The 21,299-nt window shown below is 54.6% G+C and overlaps 1 protein-coding gene across 3 annotated transcripts in view; it reads right to left on the minus strand.

Moving 5' to 3' along the window:
• The window catches only part of TBKBP1 (TBK1 binding protein 1), a 60,725-nt gene that overhangs the window by 25,284 nt on the left and 14,142 nt on the right, over positions 1–21,299 (minus strand). For all 3 annotated transcript variants that reach the window (XM_048830359.2, XM_075123591.1, XM_048830360.2), the window contains exons 5-7: positions 18,026–18,179; positions 15,421–15,617; positions 14,449–14,510 (exon numbers count right to left, since the gene is read on the minus strand). In XM_048830359.2, coding sequence (XP_048686316.1) covers positions 14,449–14,510; positions 15,421–15,617; positions 18,026–18,179 — 413 coding nt within the window. The remainder of the gene's footprint in view (positions 1–14,448; positions 14,511–15,420; positions 15,618–18,025; positions 18,180–21,299) is intronic.

Genomic DNA, 21,299 nt, shown 5'->3' on the forward strand with positions numbered 1-21,299 from the left:
TTAATATTTATTACATAATTTACATCCTTGCATGGAAAGGAATGGGGAAGCTTAGACGTACTTTTCTCTCTTAGGCCTTGAAGAGCCATCAGTCGGAACTGACCGGGCTGCTGCTAACCACGGAAGATCTGAATTGATGACTTAAAACTAAAAAGCTCTGTGGCTTGTGCTCCATCCTCTGAGCCATCTGTACACAATCACACGTGGACAAATGCACTCCATGGATCTAAACCCCCTTACAACTGGGGTTCCAGGTTAGCGGCAGAAGTGGATGATGCCCAGTTACTACTCATTTGGATGCAACTGAAATCTCCCAAACCCAGCCAGTCTCACGAGATTTGGGCCCAGAATGGCACGAATTGCACCAGAGCAGGTGATCCAGCAAAATGTATGCGCCAAACAGGAGAAAGAGCTGACATCACAAGAACAGACTGCACAATCTCAAGCATTGTCAAATTGAATCCAACCCTCAGCCATTGTTTCGGCCTCCCACACTAAACCACAGACCTAAAGTTTAATCCATGTCCAGAGGACACCAACTATGCAGCCTCATCCTATTGCTATATATACCAGAGGGCCAAAATCTGCCGTGAAGAGAGAGACGCTGGTGGAGGAGGAAGGATGGCTCAAGCACTGCCCTGGCCATCAGAAGACCGGCCTCTGCCACAGACTTCCTGGGTGACCTTGGGCAACTCCCTTCACCTCCCTGTGCCTCAGCTCCCCATCTGTAAAACGCGGATAATACATTTAGATGTGGACGTACAGCAGCGGGCACAACAGGGCCCTGATCTCAGTTGTGGCCTCTAGGGGCTACCACCACCAACGGGCCTTATCCTCAGCTGGTGTACGTGAGCATACTTCACTGAAGCCCGCGGTGGAGCTGGATAATGGGATTGCCTGCGATACCAGGTGGGGGGGCAGGACAGGAAGAGGACTTGACCACCCAGGAGGTCCCTTCCAGTCCTGTGTCCCTAGCAGCTAATCTGATTTATACCAGATGAAGATCTCATCCAATAATAAGCGAGGAAGGAATCAGGCCCTTTTCTTTCATGTTTTATTGGGCCAGATTCTCAGCTGGCGTAAACTTGCCTAGCTCTACTGAAGACAGCGGAGTGACGCAGCTTTACAGCAGCTGAGGATCCGAGCGAAGGGAGAAGCGGGCCCTTCGCTCCAGAAGAAGAATGTTCGCTCGGACGCCCGTGACCTACATTGACTTTAGTTTGGCTGCCGCGTGGAACTCCGTCGCTTACTCTTCTGCCTCTGCTCACAACCTCGCTTTTCGATCGCATTCTTTTATTGGCCGTGAAACCAAACCGAACCAAACAGACCCTGGAGCCCAGCTAGCACCTTTCCCATCTACACTCCGCCACATTAGAATTAGCCCCTGTGCTCCATGTCATCCTTTATCTGTCCACAAAGCAGAGCCGGCTTGCTTGCTAATCTTAGCAGCGCAGAGTTAATCTGGTCTGTGAAAACTCACTCTGTTCTGTTTAATAATACATCACTGTCAGGCCCCCTCGCCGGCACTGTCCTGTCCCTCTGGACGAGGTTCGATTTGACATGCCAGGAATAGACAACTTGACTTTCCTTGTGCTTTTCTGTGTAGGATTCCATTCTTTTTCTGATTAATGTTACCTAGGGGGTGGGGGAAGATTGCTGGCTACCTTCTCCTAGCTATGCAAGGCTCCCTCAAACCCATGTGGGGCTAACCCCCTCCAGATGCAGATCCAGCAGTGGGAAATCAACATGAATGTAGAAACCACAGGATGGATGATATGAGCCATCGGTGTCACTGCAAAGCTTAAAGGATGACTGATGAGTGATCATGGAGAAAGAAACCAATAGCCTCAAACACATGAAGAGATTCTTTTTCTCAACCTCACGAGAAAGCACTCAGCTGCATCTGGGGCAGAAATTTGCTCTCGGTTAGACCAGCATCAATACGGAGTCACTCCATTTGCACTGGTGTGTGGAATGACTTTGGCTTGATCCTGGTGGAACCAAGATCATAATTTGACTCTAAATCCTTCAAGCAAAGTCCAGGATCTGATCTGCAATCAGAGGGGAAAAGAGGAAGGGCTCATATCTTCAGAGATGCTGAGTAGCAAGAGCTCCTATTGACCATGGTGGGAATCCACAGCACGTATTTGTCTTTAGGCAGAACTCTTCGTTGGTTTCAATGGGAATTATGGCGTAAAATCGAGCATGGCAAAGGATCTGACCCGCTGAAACTGTCCAAAGCAGCATTGTCAACTCTTGCAATTTTACCATGAGTCTTGTGATATTTTGAGATATTAAAGACCCAGTTCCTGGAGACATGTGACTATGGGGAAAAACTCAGCTTTCATTCAAAACAAACAAAACGTGTCTAGCCCTTATGGCTGCAGATAAAAGCCAGAAAATGTGGCCTGAGCATAGAGGAAAGGCTCAGAAATCAGAAAGCAAAAAAAACAAATCCAAATTTGTTATATTGTTTTTCAAAATCTTACAATTTTAAAGCCAATCTCACAATTTTCTGGGGCCAGGACTCACAAGTCTGGGACGGTTCGGGTAGGCAACACTGAAGAAATTCTAGTAAATCAACAATCTTCCTGATATTTGGGGGTTACTTAATAAGCAAGAAAAAGTGAAAGAGAGGGGTTCCCGGCTAAAATGCTTTCACCCGTCCATCCCCTCCCACAGTGACCTCACATTACACTTCACTGCCTTCAGGGGTGCTTCTCTGGCCGAGGATCAGAATGAGGCCCATAGTTTTTTTAGAAAACAAAGCATTACTTGGAAAAGCGGGTCAGCCTCTGAGATTTTTACCCTGTAAACTCCTCAGCTGAGTCAGTTTCTGTATCAGAGACTTACCCTCTCAAACCGAGAGAGGAGCAGGGGCAGGACAGGAAGTCTTACAAACCCGCTCAGAGGGCATGCTCCCCTGCCCCATTTGCAAGAATCCCCAAGGACATGCAGCCACTAGCTATTCATTCCTTCTCCAGGCATCAGTTTCAGGGCTTGATGTTCAGAGGCAGTGCCCACCCGCAGCTCCCACTGACTTCAACATGGCGTGGCGGATTACACAGCGTCTCTGAACATGAGGCTCTGAGTCAGCTCTCACTTGTGCCAGAGCAAATCGGCATAAAGGTGGCATGAGACCAGAATCGGGCCCCACCGGGGGCTCAGAATCAGACCATCCAGGAGTGACAGAGGGCTCAAAATGCCTTGCCCCCCTTGGGAGACAATTCCACACCAGCAGAGCTCCCTGTCTACCAGCCTTTCCTGCTATTCAGGTCCTCCTTAGAATCAGTTCCTGAATCCTAATCCTAGTTCTATGGACTATCCCAAATCATCTCTGCTCCATCCCCTCCCTGAACAGAGCCAGGATTCCTCCCTTTGGTAGAGCAGCGTAACTCCACACAACTGTTTCCCAGCAGCACGCCGGAGCAGAGACTTGGCCCTTGGGGAAATCAGTGAGCGTCTTGCAGCGTTACACAGAAGAACTGACCTTAACTACACGGCTGTTACTCTGAAACCTGCTCTTTGTTTGTTTGTCTAAACTACGGCCATTTTTCTCAGCACCGTTATTTCTTTCAAAACTCTGGAGGGCTTTTGTGGATTCCTTTTTAATTTTCCAAGGCGATTTTTGAAGCCAGGGCAAGTAGCAAGGAATGTGTAGCGGAATTACACATAAGAGTTTCACAAACTAAAGGCCTGGTTATCTTCAGCGGCATTTTTGTCCCCTTTACCATCGGGCTTTTTTCAAGATCCCCTGAGCTAGATCTCCCCCAGCAATCCTGACTTCCATGGAGCTACTCCAAATGATACCAGCCGAGGATCTGATCCTGCCATAGGACCTGGAGATCCTGCCATTTAACCTCAGCAGGAGTACGACCAGGACTAAAGGCTCACGTGTTTCATCTCTGCTCTGTCGTCATTTCATCGATTTTGCAACTAAAGGTCCGTTCCCTGAGCAGCCAGTGCAATGAACTGGTGTGAGGCTGAGTCACCGCTGCTCTCTGCTGGAGACCATCGGAACTGCATAACTACCTGCCATAGGCCTTGTACTGCAGCTAGTACTAGTTCAGAATTTTTCAGCTCAACTTTTTTTTGGGGGGGGGGGGGGTCAGAAAGGGCCGATTTGCAGAAACCAAAAACTTTGTCGGAAAAGGTCAGTCAGTTTCGACAAAAGCTGTGGCAAGAAGGCGTTTCAGGTGCAGGATGGACTTTCTCGTCAAAGCAAGAGTGACATGTCCCAATCTCAAATGGCTTGGATGCTCCCCTGCGACGTAGGAGGGACAGGTTCAGGTCCCCGTTCGGCCTGGTTTGGAGCAGGGCTTGAAGGCAGCTCCTGCACATGTCATGTGAGTGCCTAACCACCAGGCTATTCACTGCTCTGGGGCGGGAGGGTCGGTCAGTCTCTCATTTTTCAAAAAGTGAGCAAAGGTCTTGGTTTTGTCCCCAGTGTGGAATGGGGCATTTATTTTACTCTAAAAAGCTTTTTGCAGGATGGGACAATCGTTTCCTACCCAGCTGTAACTGCAGGTAGCCGAAGGAGGGTCTCCTTCAGTTCTGAAGCAGGAGGATCCAGATTGTCAATGTCTAAGAGGCCACAGACGTGTTCGGACATTAGATATAGGAGAGGAATCCTGCGATTAGCACGGATACATGCTGGGACAGGTGGTGTTCCATATCTGTTATTTCAGTCACATATGGGGGAGGGTTAAAAAAAAACAAACAAACTTGTGATTATATTTTTCACAAAGGTTCCTTAATGCTCCAGAACTGAAATAAAGCAAGATGCTATCTTCTTGTGAAAAGAAAAGGAGGACTTGTGGCACCTTAGAGACTAAGCAATTTATTTGAGCATAAGCTTTCGTGAGCTACAGCTCACTTCATCGGATGTAGCTCACGAAAGCTTATGCTCAAATAAATTGGTTAGTCTCTAAGGTGCCACAAGTCCTCCTTTTCTTTTCACAAGAAGATAGCATCTTGCTTTATTTCAGGTCTCTAAGGTGCCACAAGTCCTCCTTTTCTTTTGCGAATACAGACTAACACGGCTGCTACTCTGAAACCTATCTTCTTGTGGCATTTCAAACCATCGCGTGGTAGAAACGCCCCATGGACAGCAGATCCGGCTTTATTTTCGGCACCGTAAACTGGCAAAATTTAAAAAAAATAAACAGCTAGTGAGAAACCAAGATGAATGCCACCACTGAACTAGCCAGAGTAAATCCAGCTCCCACCCTCTGGAAAGATCAAATCACGCAAGTCCTGATTAAAGCAAAACTCTCCCTCCCTCCCCCCGCCCCCAAGTCAGTTTAGGATACCGGCGTTTACACACAATGGCGGTATCTGCTTATGCTAATGTAAATCTGGATGCATCCAATGAAGTGAGCTGTAGCTCACGAAAGCTTATGCTCAAATAAATTGATTAGTCTCTAAGGTGCCACAAGTACTCCTTTTCTTTTTGTAAATCTGGAGTTAACTCTAGTGACATCAATGAAATCCACTCCATTGACACCCGGAAAGAATCAAGCCCAGACAAGATTAAGTGGCTTGCTCAATTTTAAACCTTTCAAGGCTTTGGTGGCAACTACACCTGGTGCTGGCTCTTGGGTGCACAGGGGGTAAGTTTCACCCCAAACAAGTCAGAAATAGAACCCAGGCATCCTGGGCTGGAACCTCTGGGTGCTACCGCAAAGGCCAGGCAGCATAGCTGGGAGCAGAACCCACATGCTTTGCCGCTAGCCTCACAGTGCGCCTCTTACACACATGGACTCGTGCTCTCTGAAGCAAACTCGTGCCATGCTTAGGGCCAAGGGGAGCAGTCAGCAAAGCTGAAGAGTTCCCAGCAGCCGAGCCATGCAGACACTGCAGTTGGGTCTCCGCACACAATGAGAGACCAAATATGTCCCACTGGATGCAGAGGGGCCACATAAACTCACTCTTCAAAACCTTAGGAGGAAGGGGAGGGAAGTTCATTTAGCCACGAGAGGCCCTCACAGCTAGGTTCCAGCACCAAGCACCATCTGTCTTTTGCAGAGGAGTCGATCAATGGGAGCATGTACTTACAGTTCATTCAAAATCTTTATTCTCCTCTCCCTGCGTCTAGCTGCAGAGGTGTCCTGGCTCTCTGCTAAGGGCTTTCATTGCTCAGCACAAACAGCTAGAGAATGCCAGTGGTGTTTTGCTTTTCACACATTTTATTCGCGCTCCCCACCCTGAAACAATCACTTTTAGAATGAGATCATGCAAATGCAGCTGGCCTCCCGGAGATCAAAAGCTCGCATCACACCTCTCTGAGCTAGGGTGTGTTGCAAAGAAAGAAAGAAAAGAAAAAAAAAACACCCCTGCAAGCGTCCTCACAGCAGTGCCCGGCCAATGCCACTTACAGTGAAACAAAGGAACAAACAAAAGAAATACCCCTGAGTTAAATGAACGGGGAGCAAGGCCCAGACAAGACTTTAATGAAGTCGTTATTAAGCACACGGGTGAGATAAAGAAATGGTTATTGCCCCCCAGTAAAGTTGCAGCAATCAGACACATGACTGGATGGTCCAAACACATCGAGTCTAGCAGGGTGTAAAATACAGTTCTCTTAGCTGGCAACTTTCCATGCCACCGTGTCTTCTAAATTAAGGACCCAGGAGAGCTGAATTTCATTAGCTGGATGACACATTCAAGGTGCAAAGATCTTTCCTTCCTTCCTGGAGGGGATGGGCGGGGGGTTATCGCTGGCGTTCTCAGAGTATAGATTTTGATGTGACAGATTTAGATTATATGCATTCTTCACCAATCATTTAATAGGATTGTGCGTCAGTGCTGGGGGGCAGCAGGGAGGGCCTGCGTCTGTGTGAGCCGCATACGATGAGGCCCAGAAAAACCCAAGAGGTTTACACAGGCACGTGGGGGAAGCGTCGGCTAGTAGACCACAGGACTAAGTTTGAGCCAGGAGGTGCGATTTGCAGCTCACGTCCACGTACCCGCAGTCATCGGTGCTGGAACTAGGGGTGCGGGGGGTGCTGTGGCCACCCAAGTACGGCCTACCCAGACCCCCAGGGTACATACTCCGGGAGCTAGCCCAAACTGCTGCCCGGGCTATGCTGCTGTTTTCAGCAGGCTAGCTCTGTTCAAGCTAACACGGGACCATGGACACGAGCCGGGAATAGCACCTCACCTCCCGGCTCAAACGCAGACAGAGACCCGGGACTCCTGAGTTACGGTCCCTGCTCCGTCACTAACTCACTGCTCACCAGTTTCCTTGTCAGCAAAACAGGCTAAGGAAAGAAGAGTCACTGGGACTCTTACAACAAAGCTCCTGGCAAGCGTTAATGAAGTCAGTGTCAGGATGCTTTATACCACCATCCCCCCACCCCCTTTTACAAACAGGGAAACCGAGGCACAGAGCTAGGAAGCCACTTGCACCAGGGTTGCACAAGAGAAGGCAGGAACAGAATCCAGATGGCCCAGCTCCTCGTCCTGGCCCATCCCCCAACTCAGAGCGGTGCAGAGGCTTCATTAATTAGCGCTCGCTAAAGCACTTTTGCAGCCTGGCGTGAAAAGCGCCCCGGAAGTGCAAAGCATCACAAGATACAAATCCATCCCAGAACAAGAAGAAGCTGGAATAATGGCGGTGCATGCCCCGTCGGGGCTGGTACCCTCTGATCTCTTACACACACCTGCCGCGTGGGAACACAGGATGGGCTCACTAGCTACCGACTTCCAGGCTAGCTAGAAGGTCGGAGGGGACAGGGAGAAGGAATCCAAGCAGTTAGCACTGACCCAGAACCACCACCGGCTGCTGAAGAATCACTCTCTTCTCCCCATCAGGCCTCACTTACACCAGCCCCAAAGGAGAAGCTCCTTAATAGGACGCTAGAGGGGAGGGGTGCTCCGTGAGGGACCCCCCCACACACACACTTCGGAAGGTGCATCTCCACCCCCTTTAGATCCTGCCTCGGATTCGGCCTGATTAGCTGCTACAGCGGCACTGGCATGGGCCTTGCGTGCAGGAAATGAGCCAGGGGATCCCCTGGGGAGGGATTCCCAGCAGAGCAGAGCTAACGAAAGAGGGAATCCAGTAATCAGCTTCCTGAGCGGAGGAGCCGACTTGGAAGCACACCAAATGTTTACCCAGATGATACTCAGGGACGGGCAGTGGGCGGGGGAATCCCAGACGCTGGAGCAGGCAGGCAGGCGGGGGCTGTTTTCCAGGGGGCTGACTCTGCGATAGTTTAATTATGGAGGTGTCCTCCCAGGGAGGACGGCTGCGCCTTGCATGGTTCAGAGAAGCCAGTTCCCGTCTCGGCCGGACTTGCAGCCAGCTGCCAACGGCGAGGCGCTCCATCGAAGCCTAGGGAGCTGTGCCAGCATGCGCCCAGGATTGGATGGGAGCCCTGGAACTTTCTCTCGGGCGCCCGAGGTGGAGAGCGCTGAAATCGGGAGTCCCCTGCTCTGCAGTTCAGGGCCGGGCCAAGCATCACGCTCGCGGCCCCAGCCTGGAGACACCACTGCCGAGGGCAAGAATGGAGATCCAACCGCCCCTCCTTTCGATCCACAGCCTCCCCGGCGAGACCGCTAATGAGGGTGCCAGCTAAGGGCCCCTTTTTGCGTTGTGGACCGGACTGAGACCCCTGCAACTCATTTCGCGGAGGCCTCCAAAGAGCCCCCGGCCATCCCAGCTGTTCCCCACGTTTGGCGGGCACCCAGTTGCCTCACAGGAGCTGTTTTCCCAGGCCCTGTTACAGCCTGGAGCAGCCAGTCCCTGGGCAACACTGACTCGATGGAAGGATTTGCATGGCGCCCTGATGGGGCAGGCGTTACATGATTCCTTCACTGCCGGGCCCGTCTCTGCTGTGGCCTCCAGCGGGAACCACGGGCCCGATTCTCCATTCTGGGGCCTGCTTCTCAGTGACTCCTTTCTTTCACTTCGGACAGAGAGGGTGAAGGTGGCTAGGTCTGCTCTAACTGACCTCCATCCAGTCGCTACTTGGGATGGGGAGGGGTGGAGCAGGAAGGGGGATTTTGAGGGGCTGTTTACAGCCAATTCCAGTCCTCTTTAAGCTGAAGGAGCAGCCTGACCAAGCCTCCACAGAACAGAATCAGTGCCTCTGTGTGATCAGTTACCCCAGCGCCACAGTTCAGGACAACTGCACCTGTATCGCCCTTCCAGGGCACCCGCTGTCAGGCTGCCAACTCCCCAGCTATTGCCTCTCTTGGACGGAGCCCCGCATCTCTCTCCCCTCGGGCCAGAGTGTTTCCAGGCTGCCCAGTTCCCTGCCTTTCACTGTGTATTTCCCAGCACAGACAGGCTGTCCGAGACTGACCATCGAGCGATTGTCAACAGTTAGAAGTCACCACACGGCACTTCCCAGGCAAGCCTACTTTGCTCTGAAGGTTAAAAGTATCTCAGAGAAAACATTATGAATAACGCAAGAACCCACGTGCATGCTAATGAGCTCACCAGAACTCATCCTGCCCGAATCCCTGCTAGGGTCGGGGTAAGTTCTTCAACCCTCCCCCACCCACCCCAGGGAAGTCCTTGAGGTTACCAGTTCATCACTGCTTCAGCATCGAACAAGCCCCAGTCCTTCCAACCCTCCCTAAGGTTCGGGGCCCTCCCTGGACCTGTCCGTTTGCTGGATCAGGAAGAAGGCCTGTTTAAAACCAGGCTCCTTATCCAAATCCTAGTGCATGTTGGGGCCGTTTCTCCGGAGGTGTTACAACCTGAGTGAATCTGCCCCGTCAGTCACCCCCTGCTGTTCTATTCACCCTTCCTGTGGAAACAGACAATTCCACAAGGGGGACACACACAGGGATTTTTAAGACAATGGACCCCAAAGGCATTAACCGAATTCAATGAAGTCCGTTCAGGATATTGCAGGAAATTGTCAGTCTATGTCACCACCAACACACATGGCTGGTCTGCTACGCCTTCCCCTTGTGAGAGACACATCAGGGACTGAACTGGGGAACCCCAGAGCTAAAAGCAGGAGCTGCCATCGCTTGAATGACACAGTCAAGCGTCCCCAGCTGGCTCATATCCTCTGCAGATCAGGCACAGCGGGGGGGGGGGGGGGAGAAGGGGGGGCCCTCACCAGCACCGGTATGAACCTCACCATAAGAGGCAAGGCAACGGGCAGCCGGGAGACAGACACCCAAAAGACCCTGTAAGCATGCAGCCCCCACGCGTTCTGCCCTCGACTTCCCAGTGATTGTCACAAAACCCACCACTGGTTCAACAGCAGGAGGGAGGGGAGAAATATGTCAGCCGCAGATCTCCATCTTCCCAGCCATGGCAGGTATTTTTCAACGCCCATTAGAGTTCAGACAGTCGATTGGCTTCCAGGGCCTCAGGAAAAGGAGGCGAGGCCAAGCGGCTTTGAATCGTTTATTTTCAACTCTTCAGCAGCTGATGTGCGCTCGGGAGTCACAGGCGCTCCCAAGATGGGGGTGGCCGAGCTGGGGACAGCCCGTTCAATAACCACGCCGGGGCATTAGCAGGGCTCTGTGCAATATTCCCACCTTTCTGTTGTCACACTGAACAGGAGATAATCCTTTGCGAGAAATAGAAAAGCCATCAGGTAGGCTTGAGTCTCTCCAGTGCCCCGAGAACAAGAGAGATCAGGCATCTAGAACTCGCTAGGACACGCGTTACGAGCGGCAGGACACGACAGTAGCACCTAGAATCCTCCCCCGAGATCGGGACCCCCTTGGTGCTCAGCGCTGTACAAATACAGAAGGAGACACAGTCCCTACCCCAAGGAAACCACAGGGTGGGGAAGGGAGAGAGAAGCACAGACAGGGGAAGGGATTTACCTAAGGTTGCACACACTAGGTTAGTGGCCGAGGCGGAAACAGCCCCCAGGGTCTCCAAAAATCCATCCAGTGTCCTACCCACCAAACCAATGAACCACACTGTGGACTAGTGGTTAGAAGAGAGGCCTGCTGGGTTCTTTTCCTGTCCAAGTATCCGGGGGGAGGGTGGGGCCAGGCGGGAGGGATAGCTCAGTGGTTTGAGCATTGGCCTGATAAACCCAGGGTTGTGAGTTCAATCCTTGAGGGGGCCATTTAGGGATCTGTGGCAAAAATTGTGGATTGAGGGGGTTGGACTAGATGACCTCCTGAGGTCCCTGATATTCTATGATTCTGTGAAGTACTGAGCTCCTGCAGCAGCCAATGGGATCTTTGGTAAGTTACCTTCCTACTCTGTGCCTCAGTTTACCCCTCTGTGCACTGATAGAAGCGTAGCTACCGCCCTCACCGGGTATTGCAAGGTTTAACCTTTTAGGGCCAGGCTGCGGACCGCACATGGCTGCGCCACCCTTGGGGACGCTGCCCAGGGGGCGACCAAGGCTTCCCAGAACTTCGCTACCTTCTTTGGAGACTGCAGCAAGGACCCCAGACTCCTACTGCCAGCCTGCTCTGAGTGCGGAGGGACACGGGCCATGCCCTCGCGGGGGACGAGCACCTCTCCTGCGCCCTGCCCTTGTGCATGGGGCACAAGGTGGGGAGGGGAGGGTCAAACCCGTCGCCCATCTGACACTCGTCATGCCAGGCACCAGGACAAGCTCGCTGCTGCCCCCCCGGAACGCAGCCACCCAGCCGCTTCACCTGGGCTGCCCCCCTCAGTGCAGGGAGCTCTGCCGTGCAGGGGCCGCTCACGCGCCTCGCCTGTCGGCCTGCGACAGCTCTCCCGGGAGACGCTTCCCGATGGGTTGACAGGAAGTGTCAGCCGGGTGCTATGTGATACCAGCGCTGGGCGAGGGCACTCGGGGAGAAACCGTGCGGGAGAAGGACCCTAGGAGCAGAACCCGCCGGGCTTTTCTCACAGGGTTTGCTACACCAGCCACGGGGCACGCATGCCACGGGGAGCGTGTGCATGTATCACTGGGGGCACATGGACAAGACTGTGCACAAGCAGATCAGGATCCCTGAACGGGTCATACCCCCTACACCGGCCAGGCAGTGCCGGGCTGCACCCACTCGGCGAGGGACTGGTATCCCTACGCCAAAGTCCACCCATCAGACATCCCTACGCCACACGCTGTCCCCCCCCCCCCCCCGCATCAGACATCCCTACGCCACACGCTGTCCCCCCCTCCCCCCGCATCAGACATCCCTACGCCACACGCTGTCCCCCCCTCCCCCCGCATCAGACATCCCTACGCCACACGCTGTCGTCCCCCCTCCCCCCGCATCAGACATCCCTACGCCACACGCTGTCGTCCCCCCCCGCATCAGACATCCCTACGCCACACGCTATCTCCCCCCCCATCAGACATCCCTACGCCACACGCTGTCCCCCCCCCCGCATCAGACATCCCTACGCCACACGCTGTCGTCCCCCCCCGCATCAGACATCCCTACGCCACACGCTGTCGTCCCCCCCCGCATCAGACATCCCTACGCCACACGCTGTCCCCCCCCCGCATCAGACATCCCTACGCCACACGCTGTCCCCCCCCCGCATCAGACATCCCTACGCCACACGCTGTCCCCCCACCATCAGACATCCCTACGCCACACGCTGTCCCCCCACCATCAGACATCCCTACGCCACACGCTGTCCCCCCCCCGCATCAGACATCCCTACGCCACACGCTGTCCCCCCCCCCGCATCAGACATCCCTACGCCACACGCTGTCTCCCCCCCCCGCATCAGACATCCCTACGCCACACGCTGTCCGTCCCCCCCGCATCAGACATCCCTACGCCACACGCTGTCCCCACCCCCGCATCAGACATCCCTACGCCACACGCTGTCCCCCCACCATCAGACATCCCTACGCCACACGCTGTCGTCCCCCCCCCCGCATCAGACATCCCTACGCCACACGCTGTCTCCCCCCCATCAGACATCCCTACGCCACACGCTGTCCCCCCCCCGCATCAGACATCCCTACGCCACATGCTGTCCCCCCCCCCATCAGACATCCCTACGCCACACGCTGTCTCCCCCCCCCATCAGACATCCCTACACCACACGCTGCCCCCCCCCCATCAGACATCCCTACACCACACGCTGCCCACCCCGCTCCCCAAGGTATCCCTAAGCCAAACGCTAGAGTCCCCCCATCAGACATCCCTACGCCACACGCTGCCCCCCCCCACCCAAGTATCCCTATGCCACATGTGTACGCCCTCACCCGAGAGAGATCCCTATGCCACGTACCCCCCCACCACACAGTATCCCTACGCCATTTGCCACTAGCCCTGCCTCCCCCCGGTATCCATACGCCACATGCTGTTACCCCCACTCCCTTCCCCACGGTATCCCTACGCCACACCACCCTCTTCCCCTGATAGCCCTGCACCACAGACCACACACCCCCCATGCCCTCCCCTAGGTACCCCTATCCACATGCTGTACTCACCCCCCCACACACACACACAAAGTATCCCTCCGCCACACACTGCAGCCCCCTAGCCCCCCCACGGCCAAACCCATCCCCAGCTACACACAGCTCCCGCGGTGACCCTCACCCCGGGAATCTCACCGCCAGGCCAGGGGGGCCAGCAGGAGCCCATGGGGGGAGGAGACAGGCGCTAAGGGGCTCTGAGAGTCAGCTGGGCAGCAGAGGAGGTACCGGGTTGTATCATCTCCAGAGGCACGGTCCAGCCATTGCTCCGCGGCAGGGGAACCTTGCAGTCTCTCTTTACCAACCGGGCTTTCCCTGGAGGCCCCAGGAGGGGCTGAGCATTTCCCCATCCTGGCGGGGTAGCAGCAGAGGGAAGGGGAGATTTTCCTGGCCGATTAAGACCCGGGAGGGAGAGCGGCCTAGCAGGAGGAAGTGCTGGCCAGCGGTTAGAGCAGGGAACGAAGAGCCAGGACTCCTGGGTTCTCTCCCCTGCTCTGCACAGATTCCCTGGGCAAGTCATACCCAGCTGCGTTTTCAGCCAGGGGTTTCAAGTGCCTCCATCATCCAGGGAGCCTGACCTGAGGCCGCGAAAAGGGGACCCTGTTTTCACTGCGCCAAGAACCTGCCAACTTCAATCGGCGGCTCCGGGCATTCCACCCCTTTGGAATATCAGGCTGCCCCAGCCCAGTACAGAAAAGTTGGAAAGTCAGGGCCCCCTGCTGAGCTGAAGCCAGGGATGGTTCAGCGCTGGATCCGGTGGAAACACAGACAGGGCCTGATCCCGCAGCCCCCGCCGCTCACCGACACCAACGGGAGGGAGGGCTGGTGGCTCAGGCCCACGGGCACTATTGATCCAGAGACTCAGAGCAGGCAAACAGCTGAGGGACGGGGCCCTTTCACCGTGCCGCTCACCGTCTCTCTCCCACTAAGAGCCATTTCAGACCAAGGTCCCTGGGCCGTCTCAGGGACAAGAGAAGCATCCAGCTGCCAAGTCATTCGCCCTGCAGCTCTGGCCACCCACATCCTGCATCGGGCGGAGCAGGATTCTCCCCCTTCCCCGGGTTGCGCAGAAGCACGTCCGTCCATACTGACGGGCACTTACTGGTCATCACCGACTTTCTTCACCCAGGCCATGTCCCGCTCCGACTGACTGGTCGCCAGGTCCTAGGGAACATCAGACAAACCGCCCATTACCATCAGCAGGGCACCCTAACCCTTCATGCACACGTTCCAGGGTGGCTCCCATCCCGGTCCCGATAGATTTCTCAGTCTCCGCAGCTGGTAACCCAGCCATCCCCTCTCTCCCCGGGTGTTGCTCTCTCAGGATAGACCGAGAGCCACACACCCCTATCAAGCCGCCACATGGAATCCCTTCCCCAGGGGAGGCACAGCTGGGGTCAGCTGCAGGGGTTGGACCAAGGGCCTCTAGCCCCAGAGAACTGGCATCTGGCATTTGAGCTGCAGGACTTGGCCCGCTAGCAGAGGGCGGTGGCAGGCTATCATCTGTGGATCAGCCACAGAAGGGGCACAGCCATCTCCCCCAGTGTCCCACTGCCTCTAGCCTAAGTAAGGGCCAGCAGAGCAAACCTTGCACCAGTCCTACCGGCCCCACGTCTCTGCACCAGAGACGGGACCCCGGGGGACACAAAGCAGAGAGCTCCAAACTCCCGCAGCCAAGCGCGAGCCCCCTGCCAGAGGGATCAGGCAGAGCCAATAATCCCTGTGCGCTTGGAGATCTCCGTTCCGGTTGACAAGCAGCTGCCCCCTCTGCCAGGGAAAGATACCAGGACCGGGCTCGGCTCTCTGTCGGTCATGACTCCACCCAGGCTCCGGAGTTACAGCAGGGAGGCCGAGAGCGGGACCCGGCCCTGCCTGAGCTCTCAGCTTGTGGGGGGAGACACAGGTTTACAACCAGCCCTGGGAGCTCCCGGCAAACAGAAGTCCCGATTCCAAATGCCAACAAGGCGCCAGCCAGGACTGGGCCTCCGGTCTTTCACAAGGCCTGATCCTGCAAGGAGTCCAGGGCACAATCGGGCCCAGACAAACACCCGCAGCGGCCCGACTGCCCCCTCACCTGCGCCCGGGTCTCCTGGAGCTGCTTCAACTCAGACTGCAGCCTCTCGCACTCTGCCTTCAGCTGCTCCTCCCGGCGCTGCGAGCTCTGGGCTTCGTGCCGGGCCTCCTCCAGCTCAGCCTCCAGCCTGTGCACCTCCAGCTCGCTGGGCTGCTCCAGGCTGCGGGAGCTCTGCCAGCTCATGGACCGATCCAGCACTGGAGAGAGGGATAGGACAATGACGGTGAAGGGAGGTGATGGGGGGAGGCAGACCCACCCCAACTGGCACAGGCTGGCTCCCTCCCGCCAGCATCCCTCTCCTGGGGGGAGGTCAGAACACAAAAGCCCTATTGGGATCAGCCCCACAGAAAGAGGCGAATGACCAGCCCTGTGTGTGTAACAGAGCAAAGCAAGAAGCGCCCAGGGAACAGAAGCCACGGACAAACGGGCACCCCAGTCTGCAGCTAGGAGCAAACCAGGGCCCTGCACCTCAAAGGCACTGCCTGCTGCCCCTAGAGCCGGCAGAGTGAAGGCATTAGCCAGGCCCCTCTCCTAGCCAGGGCTGGTCACTAGGAGGAGACGTGACCAGATACACCAAGCAGCCCCATGTCCGTGTTAGGCGCGCTCCCAGTAAGAGCAGCAAGAACCTGCCTGAGAGCTCCGGCTTAAAAGCCCCAGGGCCTGATCCCTCGCTGGGGCAAACCAGCGTCACTCCACTGGGGCCAAGGGGCCAGATCCCCAGCGGGCATCCATCGATCCAGCTGAGCTGGCCAGCAGCCCACGTCTGGTTCCCGGACACCCAAGGTGACAGCTTCCTCTTGGGTTTTCAACGACTCCTCCTTTTAATGATATTGAGCGGCAGGTTTCACGCTCGCCCCAGTGACTCGCCCCTGGATAGCTGCCGTGATTAGAGCATCTTTATTCCGCTGCAGCTCATCCCCTAAGTGCCTGCGCTGGACGTATCAGGCTGGCGGCTGTGGCTCTCAGGGGTGAAGTCGTCACAGGGGGTGGCTGGGGGTCCCTTTTCTATGGCAGGGGGATCATTCGAATCTTGGGAACCTTTAACACGAGTCAAGCCACAAGCAGCCGGGGGCGGCTGGGGGGGAAAAATCAGCCATTCATTCTCCCACCACCAGCAAAGCCCCCGCGGCACTCATTGGTGAAACCACCACTAGGAGAAGCAGCTGGTGATCAAAGAGCCGGTGGGTTTGCTTTGTGGTCCACTCTGACAGCAGCTCACAGAGGGGTGGGGTCCAGGCACGGAACCGGGAGCTTGCTTCCCCCCCCACCCAGGTCTCTGCGCCTCTCTCCTTCCCCCCCGCGACTCTAGAGGAGAACGGTGCCTGGCTCCCAGAGGGCGGCATAACTTGGCCAGCATCCTCAAAGCCACCCTCCCGCTCGGAGAGCCGGGTGCCATCAGAGTGCCGATGGCTGTCACTTCATCGGGAGCTGCCACCCAGTTGTGAACAGGTGGCCGGCGCAATCTCCCTCACGAAAGCCGTGGAAACAGACTTGGTGTTTCCGGGTGGCAGGGAGTCTGAAACGGGCCATTAACCGGGCTTGGGGCAGGCTTTAGAAACAGAAGCGACAAACGGAGGGGCGGCAGTGCCCTCTGCTGGCCAGAAAGCACCGTGCCTCCGCACGGGTTTTGATCCCCGCGCCCTTCGAGCGGCCTAGCAAACCGGGCGTGGGGCCATAGAGACGTGTGGCCAAGAGCCGTTCTTTTCAGCAGGGGGACATAAATATACCGAGAGCATCAACAGCCCATAGTACTCCGTAAGCTAACAGGCCGGACTCAGAACCACCCCTGGATAGGTCCATCAATGGCTATTCGCCAGGATGGGCAGGGATGGTGTCCCTAGCCACTGTTTGCCAGGAGCTGGGAATGGGCGACGGGATGGATCACTTGATGATTCCCTCTCCTGTTCATTCCCTCTGGGGCACCTGCATTGGCCACTGTCGGAAGACAGGACACTGGGCTAGATGGACCTATGGTCTGACCGTTCTTATGTATGGTATAATTCCACGGCCTGCGTTGTGCGGGAGGTTAGATTAGCCCAGTGGTTCTCAACCTATTTACCATTGTGGGTCACACATGCAGCTCTTGATGTGTTCGGTGGGCTGCATCCACACAATATATATACTACCAATATGGCCCTGAGGATGTCACATGGGCCGCAGCTGCGTGCTGATTGGGCCACAAGCAGCCCATGGGCCTTGGGTTGAGAACCACTGGATTAGACAGTCATAATGATGCCTTTTGGTGCTAAAATCTAGAAACCCTATAAAATATTCACTGAGCTCACAGCGGGACTGGGGGCTGGGATAGGGAGGGAGAGGGCAGCGCACTCCAACTATTCTCTGCTTCCCAGGGCCCATACAACGCCATGCAAAGCAGACCAAGTTAGAGCAACCCTGAGGCTGCTCTAAACACCAATGACTGAGCAGGCCCATGACTGCCCCAGAATGCAGTGAGCAGAAAAGTGGCCTTAAGGAGCTGGGAATCATGGCCAGCGAGGGCATAAGCCCCCCATGTATTACAAGTCCCTCTACAATGGACAACATTATGAAGGGTCCACGCTGGGGAAAGCCAAACATCTTCCCGGGCCAGAAATGAAAGACTCACCATGTGTCAGGCCAGGGCTGCCATGGAGAGACAGGTATTGGACCTCCTGGTTCTGCAGCTGGGAGTTGAGGTTCTGGAAGGAGTTGCCATCTCTCTGTCTCAACTGCTGCTCCAGGCTCCGGATCCGATTCAGATGAGTCTCCACCAAAGCTCTCTGGCGAGGAGGGAAAAAAAGGGGTGCAGAAAGAGAGGGTGAAGGTAAGAGATCTGTGCTACAAGTATAGACCCCCCCCCTCCCCTGCACACACAACCCTTTGCACACCACGTGGTTTGTGGGCCCTTCCTGCAGGAGGCCTGGCCCCATGTAGCGTACGGGGCTGTACAATCTGAACATACATGTCAGAGCCCGAGAGCGAATCTGACGGCCGCCACTGTGACTGACACACCAGGGATTGAACTGAGGACCTCGTGACCGAAAACCAGGAGTCGTTACCGCTTGAGCGAAAGCTCTGCGGCTGGCCTGTGTAACAGGCTCTGATCCCCCACAGATCGGTACCTGTAACACACACTCACCAGGCGGGTACACAAACACCTATGAGATTCAGTAGCTGAAATACACCCAGCGTGGAGGGGCAGATTTTCAAATTACAATAGGAGTCGGGTGCCTAACTCCCTTAGACACTTTGGAAAAATCCCACCTTAGGAACCTCTCAGCAATGGACAGTCGACCGCATCAAAAGCCACCAGCTCAATTGTCACAACCTGAGCGCTGCATAAACACAGTCCCTGTGTCTCTCTCCTGTGCTGTTTGTCCCATCCACACAGACATGTCCGTATCCCAAAAACAACACTCAGCTGGATCCTCTTTGCCTGATCTTTTGAATTTCTGGGTGGCCTTGGGTGCGCCTTTGTCTTGGAGACCACTTTTGTTTCTTACATTCCACCAAAACGAAGGGTGGTTGTTAAACTAATGAACATAAGAGGTTTTTACCTAGCCCACATAACAACAACTAGGTTAACAGCACTCGGGAGGACAGGACAAGACCTTGACAAGCTGGAGAATTGGTCTGAAATGAACCAGATGAAATTCAATAAACACAAGCGCAAAATACATTGGGGGAGGGGGGGAGAAATCAAATCCCTTTTGATCAAATAACTGCTAGGTGTTCGTACTGCTGAGAAGGATCTGGGGGTTACGGTGAATCACAAAGGGCGTATGAGTCAGCAGTGCGATGCAGTTGTCAAAAAGGCGAATATCATTCTGGGGGGTGTTAACAAGGGTGTTGGACATCTACACTCGGAACTTAGGCTGGTATAACTACATCACTGGTACAGACAGAGGTAGATTGATGGGAGGATGCTGGCTACTGCCACTCACGGAGGCCAACGGGAGAAGAAATCCCGGCAGCACGGACAGCGTCTTTGCTAAAGGGCTAACAGCGCCACTCCAGAATTGTAAGCCCTAAGACACGGGAGGGATTTATTCCACTCTACTCGGCACTGGAGGGGCCTCGGCTGGAGTACGGTGTCCGGTTCTGGGCACCGCGCTTTAGGAAAGACGTGGACAAACTGGAGAGAATCCAGAGGAGAGCCACAAAAACGATCAAAGGTTTAGAAAACCTGACGCATGGGGGAAAAAAAGTACAAAAACACCTGAGCGTGTTTAGTCTTGAGAAAAGAAGACTTGGGGGGACCTGAGAACAGTCTGCAATATGTTACAGGCTGTTACAAAGAGGACTGCAATCGACTACTCTGTGCGTCTGCAGAAAAGGACCTAGGGGTTACAGTGGACGAGAAGCTGGATATGAGTCAACAGTGTGCCCTTGTTGCCAAGAAGGCCAGTGGCATTTTGGGGTGTATAAGTAGGGGCATTGCCAGCAGATCGAGGGACGTGATTGTTCCCCTCTATTCGACTTTGGTGAGGCCTCATCTGGAGTACTGTGTCCAGTTTTGGGCCCCACACTACAAGAAGGATGTGGAAAAATTGGAAAGAGTCCAGTGGAAGGTAACAAAAATGATTAGGGGACTGGAACACATGATTTATGAGGAGAGGCTGAGGGAACTGGGATTGTTTAGTCTGCGGAAGAGAAGAATGAGGGGGGATTTGATAGCTGCTTTCAACTACCTGAAAGGGGGTTCCAAAGAGGATGGATCTAGACTGTTCTCAGTGGTAGCAGATGACAGAACAAGGAGTAATGGTCTCAAGTTGCAGTGGGGGAGGTTTAGGTTGGATATTAGAAAAAACTTTCACTAGGAGGGTGCTGAAACACTGGAATGCGTTACCTAGGGAGGTGGTGGAATCTCCTTCCTTAGAAGTTTTTAAGGTCAGGCTTGACAAAGCCCTGGCTGGGATGATTTAGTTGGGGATTGGTTCTGCTTTGAGCAGGGGGTTGGCCTAGATGACCTCCTGAGGTCCCTTCCAACCCTGATATTCTATGATTCTAAGGTAGGATAAGCAGTAATGGGCTTAACCTGCAGCAAGGGAGATGTAGGTTAGATATTAGAAAAACTTTCTAACTCTCAGAGAAATTAAGCTCTAGGTTTCCAACGGAGGTTTGGATTCTAAATACCCCTGTGGATCTGGGCCCAAATGACTAGCCGTGGAAGCATTTTCGCAGTCTTCATGCAGCTCTGAGAGCAACACAAGGCCGGGGTACAGCTGGAAGCAAAGAGGAAGCCCGAGGGAGCCGAGAGCACTGCCAAAGCGAAGGGGAAGTGATAAGACGCATTAGGAAAAGTCACGTTCAAAGCCGCACTGCAGCGGACTCTGATTCAGGCATTAACCGAGGTAAGTAATCGAGTTATACTGCCCGATGCACGAATTCAGCCATTACAGTAATTGTGTCTTGGAGCGCTCTGCATTCCCCTAGCACAGAGCTCAAACGAGCGAAGCCCCGCGAGGTAGAGTACAGCAGGTCAGTGTCATCAGCCCTGCTTGACAGATGCACAGAGAGGTGAAGCGTTTTGCCCAGCAACAGCGAGTCAGCGGCAGAACTGGAAATAGGACCCAGGAGTCCTGGGAATAGAATCCTGGAGTCCTGACACCGGTTCCCTACAAACAGGCCCAGAGCAGCAAAGACAGGCCCCTAAACTTCCAGGAAGTTAGGGGCCTAAATACCTTTGGGGACCTGGGCCATACTCCCTGTGAGAGCCAGGGATGGAACCAAAGAGTCCTGTCTCTCAGTCCCCTGTTCTTGCCACCAGAGAGACTCCAAGATCAAAGGACAGAACAAACAGACTATCTGGTACCTTATGCCACCTCCTATTACCACAGCATCTAAGTGCCTCAGTCTTTAATGCATTTGTCCTCACAACAGCGCTGTTACTCCACTGC

This window comes from Caretta caretta, chromosome 27 (genome assembly GCF_965140235.1).
Source record: "Caretta caretta isolate rCarCar2 chromosome 27, rCarCar1.hap1, whole genome shotgun sequence".
NCBI classification, from domain to species: Eukaryota; Metazoa; Chordata; order Testudines; family Cheloniidae; genus Caretta; species Caretta caretta.